Here is a 10,019-nt window from a genome sequence, read left to right as displayed (position 1 = left end):
TTGCAAATATTGCAGGAAACATGGATTTTGGACGGAGAAGTGTGAAAAAGTACAATCTCATCAATCCAAAGATAGATGAACTAAAGAAACTGGTTTCTTCGATCGCAAATCCTATTGGTTTCAGAGACAGATATGGGGCACTTATGTCTTTATTGACACTTAGGATGGAAGAAGGGTTATTGCAGACATTAGTACAGTTCTATGATCCAGTCTATCACTGTTTCACATTCCCAGACTATCAACTCATGCCTACATTGGAAGAGTATGCCCAGTTGCTTCACATCCCAGTTGCTGATACAGTACCTTTCTCTGGTTCAGAAAAGTTACCCGAGCACAGTTCTCTTGCAAAAGTGTTGTACATGAAGAAGTCAGAATTCAAGAATAACTTCACCACCAAAGGAGGACTTCCAGGTTTCACTGCCAAGTTCTTAATGGGGAAGGTTTCTTATTTTGCCAGTCAAGGTTGTGATATTATTGTGGAGCATCTGTTCGCCTTGTTGATCTACGGTTTGTTACTATTTCCTAATATTGAAGGTTTTGTGGATTCATATGCTATACGCATCTTCCTAAGTGGTAATCCTGTTCCAACTTTGCTCGGAGACACCTATCATTCCATCCATTACCGTACTTTGAAAGGAGGAGGAACCATAGTTTGCTGTATACCGTTACTCTACAAATGGTTTGTCTCTCATCTTCATAAGTCAGCTACTTTTTGGGATCGCAAGTCAGGACTTCAGTGGTCACAGAGGATTATGTCTCTTACCCAGCCAGATATTGCATGGTATAGTAGAGTTTTAGACGATGTGAAGATCATTGATAGTTGCGGGGAGTTCCCCAATGTGCCCCTCATGGGCACAAAGGGAATCATTTCTTATAATCCAGTACTTGCTAGGAGACAACTCGGTTACCCTATGAAGGACAAGCCTCCTAACATTCTTTTAGAAGGTATTTTCTTGAGGGATAACGAGGAGGACCCTACCATGAAAGAGAGAGTAGTAAGAGCTTGGCATCGTGTTTGTCGCAAAGGGAGACTTGAATTGGGTAAGAAAGATTGTACCTCCTATGAGCCGTACCTCTAGTGGATCAGAGCCAGAGCTATACAGTTGAAAATGCCATACCCACATCATGATCCTATCAAACCCGCTCAGTTGAAGACCCCCTACCTTCCGCTAGACGACAAAGAAGAACTCCAAGCCACCTTGGAGAGGGTCGAGAAAGAGAGAGATGCTTGGAAGGATAAGGCCCAGGTGCTCGAAATGGAAAATGAAGAACTTCAGAGACAGTTAAAGGAGCAGAGTGGAGAAGATCGTGCAGGTAAACGTCCAAGGGTGCAAGAGGATTTATTTTCCTCAGGCACAACAGATTACTCCCAGATTCCACAGTCCTCAGGTGCATGGAAAGGTCTTGTAGACAGTTTGGTGAAGGAGAAAGCTTTTATGCAGAAGGCCTATGAAGAAAGAATTGAGAGACTTGAAGGACAACTCCTACTTGTTTATGCTCGTCCTGATGACACATGTCCTTAAATGGTTTTCTTGGTTGTATTTTGGGTTGATAACTTTGTTTTGTTATCAAAAATGTTTGCAATTCTATCTTTTCCTTCACTTAGAGTTCCTTGGAAAATCATTCATTTTGCATATCCATGCATCACGTGCATACAGGTTGTCTGTCTTGGTCCAGTCTTCTAACATTTGCTTCCCGCCAAGATCCATTTCAAGCTGACGCATAATTACAACACAAGAGCCAACTACAAAAGAAGAATGGAGATAACAGATAACGAGAACCGAGAATTGAAAGCTCAGGTTGACCGCCTTTCTGCTATGGTCGAGACATTGATAGCAAACCAAGCAGCCCAAGCTGCTCAACTTCAAACAGCACAAGCTCAGGTTGCCGAAGCACAAGATGCACAGATCCAGGCGCAAGCACAGGCAGCAGAGATGCGCAACCAAATGTTAACCGCCCGTCTACAAGCAGAGGAAGCCCAGGCTAGGGCTCAAGTTCATAATTCAGGACAGACTTCGGCACAGAATCAACCTCAAATTCAGAATCAGACAACAGCAGCACCCGTCACTACAGTCATCGCTTCAGAAATCAACGTTGTCCCAGTCACTTCTGTTACCATCACAGCATCCCGTCCTTGGGAAATACCCAGGGATCTTAATCAAGATAGATATCAACAAGAGTTCGTTCCACCAAATGCTCCTGTCTTCACTAATGTGCCTCCCGTTGTTCACTATACTCCTCACCTAGGAGAACCTGTCTATCACGGCCCTACCCCAAGTGAGGATCCTGGTCTCAATGATAGAATGGATGAATTCCAGGATCAGTTTGCGGAATTACAAAAAGAGATAAAAGCTCTTCGAGGGAAAGACAGAATGGCGACTGGAGTAGTTATGAAGAACTGGACCGCAGTTGACATCCCACATTGTGTCCACATATCAAAGTAATTAAGCTTTTCAGTTTTCAAAAACCTTCCGCTTTAGCCCAAAGCGCGAAGCATTAATTTTGTAAAATGGGCACTTTTGTCAAAAACGTACTATCCATGAAAAAGATCTTTTGTGTTCCTATACACTTGTGTCCTTTTATCTTTTCAGCTTTTTCGGAAAATGGTAACACAAAAAAAACCTTAAAAAGAACACATTTTTGCATGGCATGGTCAGTCCTCTAAAAACAATTGTTTGTACAGGTTACTTAAACCCGTTGAACACAATGACATCATGCCCTCTCCCAACTTTGAACATTCTGTATTCGAAGCTGAAGAGGAAGAGTGGGATGAGATTCCAGAAGAGGTCGCCCGCCAGCTTGAAAATGAAGAAGACACTATTCAACCATACAAGGAGCCTTTGGAAACAGTCAACTTGGGTTCGGAAGAAAATGTGAAAGAAGTCAAAATTGGAGCATTGTTATCCCCACAGGTCAAGGAGCAATTGATCAGCCTGTTGAAAGAGTATGTAGATGTGTTTGCTTGGTCTTATCAAGATATGCCTGGTCTTGACACTGACATCGTAGAGCACAAGCTACCTTTGAAGCCAGAATGTCCACCGGTCAAACAGAAATTAAGAAGAACACATCCAGATATGGCCGTCAAGATTAAAGAAGAAGTTCTGAAGCAAATAGATGCTGGTTTTCTTGCCACTTCAGTGTATCCAGAGTGGATAGCAAATATTGTGTCAGTTCCTAAGAAGGACGGGAAGGTACGAATGTGTGTCGACTATCGTGACTTAAATAGAGCAAGCCCAAAGGATGATTTCCCCCTGCCTCACATTGACATGTTGGTAGACAATACAGCAAAGTTTGACATATTCTCCTTCATGGACGGATTCTCCGGGTATAACCAGATCAAAATGGCTCCCGAAGACATGGAAAAAACTACCTGCATAACACCATGGGGAACATTCTGTTATCAAGTAATGCCGTTTGGGTTGAAGAACGCATGTGCTACTTACCAGCGAGCCATGACAACGCTCTTTCACGACATGATGCACAAAGAGATTGAGGTTTATGTGGATGACATGATCGCGAAGTCTCGTTCAGAAGAAGGTCACTTAGTAGATCTATTGAAGCTGTTTCAACGATTGAGGAAGTTCCGTCTTCGCCTCAATCCGAACAAATGCACATTTGGCGTCAGGTCAGGTAAACTCTTGGGCTTCATTGTCGGCCAAAAAGGCATTGAAGTTGATCCAGATAAAGTAAAAGCTATCCAAGAGATGCCCGCACCAAAAACAGAAAGGCAAGTGAGAGGTTTTCTAGGACGATTGAATTACATATCCCGGTTTATTTCTCACATGACTGCCACTTGTGAACCTATCTTCAAATTGCTGAGAAAGAGTCAGAATTGTGTTTGGACAGAGGATTGTCAGAAAGCATTTGACAATATCAAAGAGTACCTCATGGAGCCTCCTATCTTGTTACCACCTGTTGCTGGAAGACCGTTGGTTATGTATTTGACAGTGCTTGAGAATTCTATGGGTTGTATTCTGGGTCAACAAGACGAAACTGGAAAGAAAGAGCATGCCATTTACTACTTAAGCAAGAAATTTACTGACTGTGAATCACGATACTCCTTACTCGAGAAGACATGTTGTGCATTGGCTTGGGCTGCTAAGAGATTGAGGCAGTATATGTTAAGTCACACCACTTGGTTAATATCCAAAATGGATCCAATCAAGTACATTTTTGAGAAGCCTGCACTCACTGGTAAGATTGCAAGATGGCAGATGCTGTTATCAGAATACGACATTGAGTATCATACCCAGAAAGCTATCAAGAGCAGTGTGTTGGCTGAGTACCTTGCTCACCAACCCGTTGAAGATCACGATGATAATGAGGATGAGTTTCCTGATGAAGATGTCATGTTCCTAAAATCCAGAGATTGTAAAGAGCCACTTCCTGAAGAAGGACCTGAACCAGATTCTCAATGGGGTTTAGTATTTGATGGAGCTTCCAACGTTTATGGACATGGAGTAGGTGCAGTCATTATCACTCCAGAAGGTTCTCATATTCCTTTCACGGCAAGAATTTGCTTTGAATGTACAAACAACATTGCTGAATATGAAGCCTGTATCATGGGTCTTGAAGAAGCCATTGACCTCCGCATCAAAAATCTTACTGTTTATGGTGACTCAGCGTTAGTTATCAATCAGATCAAAGGAGAATGGGAAACACGCCACCCTGGCTTGATCCCATACAAAGACTATGCAAGAAGATTGTTGACTTTCTTCACCAAGGTTGAATTGCATCACATTCCTCGGGATGAGAATCATATGGCGGATGCTCTAGCTACGTTGTCTTCAATGTATCAAGTGGGTTTTCCAAACGAAGTACCCAGAATTGTGATCAAGCGACTTGATAGACCAGCACATGTGTTTACAGCTGAGGCCAGTTTTGATGATAAACCATGGTACCACGATATCAAGCATTTCCTTCAGACTCAGGAGTATCCTCTTGGAGCAACAGAAAAAGATAAAAAGACTTTGAGAAGATTGTCAGGCAGTTTCTTCCTTAATCAGAATGTGCTCTATAAGAGGAATTATGACATGGTCTTACTCAGATGTGTTGACAAAAAGGAAGCAGAAATGTTGATGAAAGAAGTTCACGAAGGGTCCTTTGGTACTCATGCAAACGGCCACTCTATGTCAAGAAAGATGTTGAGAGCTGGTTACTACTGGTTGACCATGGAATCAGATTGCTACAAATTTGTAAAGAAGTGTCACAAATGTCAGATCTACGCTGATAAGGTTCATGTACCACCAACCTTTTTGAATGTGATTTCTGCTCCTTGGCCATTCTCAATGTGGGGCATTGACATGATCGGTATGATTGAACCCAAAGCTTCCAATGGACACCGTTTCATTCTCGTGGCAATTGATTACTTCACCAAATGGGTGGAAGCAGCTTCGTATGCAAAGGTGACAAAGCAAGTGGTGGTCAGATTCATCAAAAATAATCTCATTTGCCGATATGGCATTCCAAACAAGATCATCACTGACAATGGCTCCAATCTGAACAACAAAATGATGGATGAATTATGTGAAAGTTTCAGGATCGAGCATCACAACTCTTCTCCTTACCGTCCCAAGATGAATGGGGCAGTTGAAGCTGCAAATAAGAATATCAAGAAGATCATTCAAAAGATGGTTGTTACCTACAAAGATTGGCATGAAATGCTGCCTTTTGCACTACACGGATATAGAACATCAGTCCGTACTTCAACTGGGGCAACCCCATTTTCACTTGTATACGGTATGGAAGCTGTGTTACCAATAGAGGTTGAAATTCCATCAATGAGGATACTAATGGAAACTCAGTTGTCAGAGGCTGAATGGTGTCAAAGCAGATACGATCAGTTGAATTTGATTGAAGAAAAAAGAATGACTGCCTTGTGCCATGGACAGTTATATCAAAAGAGAATGAAGCAGGCATTTGATAGGAAGGTTAAGCCGAGAGAATTCAAAGAGGGTGACCTTGTGCTCAAGAAGATGATACTATTTCATAATGATTCTAGGGGCAAGTGGACTCCTAACTATGAAGGACCCTATGTTGTCAAGAAAGCCTTCTCAGGCGGTGCTTTAATTCTTACAAACATGGATGGTGAAGAGCTTCCACGTCCCGTGAATACAGATGCAGTCAAGAAATACTTCGCCTAAAAAATGAAAAGAACAGCTCGCTAAGTTGAAAACCCGAAAGGGCGGCTTAGGCAAAAATGAGCGTCTCGGTGGACTGAAAACCTGAAAGGGAGGTCCAAGCAGAAATTAGAGATATAAAAAAACAAAGAGAATATTATCCCGGTAGATTGAAAACCCGAAAGGGAAATCTAGGCAAAAGTTAGGGATTTCAGGCAAGTAACTGCATAACAGAGATAAGATCATTGAAGTATCAGAATATTTTCAACAGTTCTCCAACTTTCTCAAGGCTGCAATACAGGTCAAAAGTGGAAGAGAGAATGATGTCATTGTAGTTCAACGTACCCTTTTTCCACGAAATTACCATTTTCCAATTTGTAAAGATCTATGGAATCACACTGTTGGCTGATTGCCATCCTATCAAATCAATTTGAGCCTTTCTATATTTCTTGGCACTCTTAATTTTCATTTCAATTTACGAAAGTTCTTTTACTTTGACAGATATGTTTTGAAACAAAAGTTTTGAATTAAAAACAGTTTTTGAAAAATATAAAGATTATTTATTTTGATTTGTGGACATCAATAAAAGGATTGAGACATGTGGTCCCAGTAATTCTGAAATCATGTGATTCCAACTAGACATGTTCATATTACTATCCTTATATGTATATGATGAAAAAATCTCCACAGGTGTCTTGGCAGTAATATTTCTCCAGCAGAGGTTGTGATTCTGGATATCCCCAGCTATGCTTCCTAGTTTTCCTCAAGAGATCATGCAAGAAATATTTCAAGAAGTTTATTCCCTTCACTTGGGGCATGAAGACTCCCCAGTTAATTGATCATGAAGACTCCCCAGTTTAATTGATCATGAAGACTCCCCGGTTAATTGATCATGAAGACTTTGATCCAGGTTTTAAGTTACAGATTTGGCCTATGGGATTACTACAGGTATTTCCCCAGTAATTTATTAAGGCGGGATCAGCAATGTCCCCAGCAGAGGATGAGAAGGAAGATTTGATTTCCCTGAGCAGGAGTAATACAGAGGTCTCCATCCCTCAGCGAGTGAAGAAAGTTGATATTCAGAAACTACAGGGAATCTCCTGTTGTTCTCTGTCCATTCAATAGAAGGATATGTCTCCTCCTCAGTAATGTTTTGTAGTAAAAGAAGAGTGTGTTATGCATTTTAAGCAAATTCAAGAATTGCAGGATTTCTCCTAAATTCTCATTTATATTCAAAGGTCAGACATCACTGTTCCCCGACAGAGTCTCCTAAAGGAAAGATCTCGTAACCAGATATCAGACACCATAATCCCCTGCAGAGTCTTCAGATACAGAAAGTCTCCATGATAATTAAAGCAAAAAAATCAAGGATAGATTTCCCCTATATTCTTATTCCCTGGAAAGATACCACCTATCCCCAGCGGACTTTATCCCCAGCAGAGTCTTCCAGAAGAATAATCCCTTCTGCATTATCAGCAAATTCAAGAATTGCAGGACTTCTCTTACAATATCATCTTATTTCCAGAGGATAACACCTTGTATCCCCAGCGGAGTCCTCAGAAAGGTCCAATCCTCATATACCTCACAAATTCAAGAACCACAGGGAATCTCCTGCATTTTTGAAGTAGAAGGCATCTCCATTCTTCTACGGAATCCTCAGCAGAGACAAACTTTTAAAGAAACCTGGATATGGTGCTCTTGTACCAATTCCCCAGCAAGTCTTTGTACTACTCCCTAGCGAGTCTCAGTGCAAATCTCCAGCAAGTCCTTATGTAGCTGTTAACATTTTTGGTTATTCCTAGTTTTGTCTGTCCATCATGCATTCATTACTAAATATTCATGCATATCTATGACATATCATGCTTGCATTCATATGCACCTTGTTTCCTTGTTTATATTGTGGGTTGAGTCAATCTCTCCATATAGAGTATCCTCATAAGCAGCAAAATACCTTTTATTGGTCATGTTCCCCACAGAGATCTATGCCTCGTGGAAGATGGTTGTTTCAGTTGTAAATCCTGATGAGTTCATTCCTCTTCAGTTGAAGTCTTGTTTGACCGTTTCATTCTAGTTCTATCCTAGTTTGAACCTCGTGTCTCCAGATAAAGCTCAGAAATTGCCAGTAAAAGAAGGCAACAATATAGTCTTTGTGACTCTCATTCAGTAAAACAGACATGACAGATATTGTGTCCAAGTCCTTTATACCTTCATATTTGAGTTGGTACCCATTACAAACTTGAGTTACCTACATCCATGAGTGGTAACCTTTGTTATCCTTCGGATAAATTAATTACTATCTCCATCTATGAGTTGATAACATCCTCACAGAAAGTTCCATGGTTCTACCTGCAACTTTGAGCTGGTAGCGTGCTTTCGTCTTTGAGTTTAGCACAGTTTCCTTTTGATTCCACCTTCGTCTGTGAGTTGGTGAAGTACCTGCAACTTTGAGCTGGTAATATGCATTCATCTTTGAGTTAGCAAGATTTCTTTTGATTCCACCTTCGTCTTTAAGTTGGTGAAGTACCGTCATCTATGAGCTGGTAGTGTGCATTCATCTTTGAGCTTGCACAAGTTTCTTTTGATTCCATCTTCGTCTTTGAGTTGATGGAATGCCTTCATCTATGAGTTAGGTACACTTTATCCTGTTACCTTCATCTTTGAGCTGGTAACGTGCTTTCGTCTTTGAGTCAGCACAATTTTCTTATGTTTCCATCTCCGTCTTTGAGTTGATGGAGTACCTTCATCTATGATTTAGGTACATAGTGAGCCCTCATCTATGAGCTGGTAGTATGCATTCATCTTTGAGTTCGCACATTTTCCTGTGATTCCATCTTCGTCTTTGAGTTGATGGAGTACCTTCATCTATGAGTAGGGTATGTTTGATCCTTGTTGAACTGATAGTGTGCTTTCATCTTTGAGACTGCACAGATAACTTCTGATTCCATCTTCGTCTTTGAGTGGATGGAGTACCTTCATCTATGAGTTAGGTACATTTTGTCCTTCCACCGTCATCTTTGAGTCGGTAATGATAAACATCTCCAGAAGAATATGTTCTAAATTCTTTTAAACACCTTTGTCAATGAATCGGTGGTTGCCTTCAACTTTGAGTCGGCATTTCTCTGTCTACCTCATCAATGAGTTGGTAGTGCGCATTCAAATGTAAGTCTGCACAATGATCCTTAGATCTGATTCTTCATCTACACCATCATCAATGAGTTGGAATTTGATTTCCCTAGCAGTGTTATTATCAATCTTTTGAGGCTTGCCTTCAACTTTGAGTTGGCATGTCCTGTTTACCTCATCAATGAGTGGGTAGTGAGCTGTCAACCATGAGTTAACGCAGTTCGATTCTTATTATGCCCTTGTTATACCTTCATCCTTGAGTTGGTATTCATCTTTTCTGTTATCTCCATCTTTGAGTTGGTAATGTACTGTCACATCAGTACTCTTGTTATATTGATCTTTTCCCACTTTCATCTATGAGATAGTGGTGTATCGTCAACATTGAGTCGATATCTCTTTTCCTCCTATTTTCCATCTATGAATAGGTAGTGAACCTTCCCCAGCTGAGTATTCTCAGTGTTTACCTTCATGCATTGAGTCGGTGTATGTCCTTCCCCAGTAGAGTTTGCACTCCTGTGTCTCTGTGTCTGTCTGTCTTTTGCATCATGCATACATGCATTTGCGGTCAAATTTTGTGGCGTTTGTCATATTTAATTACCTTACGACATTCGATAGCCTCCGGCTATCTGGCCTAAGTTAATTAAATAGGGGCATCTGTCGCACCCCAAAATTTGACTTTGGCTTTGTTGACCACATCTTGATTAATCTCGTTGTCTCGTATTCATCTCAATTTCTTAAACTTCGCGTGACAACTGGTTTGATTAGGTTTTGTGTGTT

At 41.0% G+C, this 10,019-nt stretch overlaps 1 protein-coding gene across 1 annotated transcript; it reads left to right on the top strand.

The window, feature by feature from the left end:
* Positions 1–3,197: 3,197 nt before the first annotated feature.
* On the top strand, positions 3,198–6,131 carry LOC127120801 (uncharacterized; the record flags this gene model as incomplete). Its single annotated transcript, XM_051051350.1, has 1 exon — positions 3,198–6,131. A coding segment is annotated over exon 1 (2,934 nt), but the record flags the coding sequence as incomplete, so codon positions are not given.
* Between the last annotated feature and the right edge of the window lie 3,888 nt (positions 6,132–10,019).

The sequence above is a fragment of the Lathyrus oleraceus genome, chromosome 2 (genome assembly GCF_024323335.1).
Source record: "Lathyrus oleraceus cultivar Zhongwan6 chromosome 2, CAAS_Psat_ZW6_1.0, whole genome shotgun sequence".
NCBI lineage: Eukaryota > Viridiplantae > Streptophyta > Magnoliopsida > Fabales > Fabaceae > Lathyrus > Lathyrus oleraceus.
Note: the sequence above shows the minus strand (reverse complement) of the source record. Positions and strands in the feature narration are given on the sequence as shown.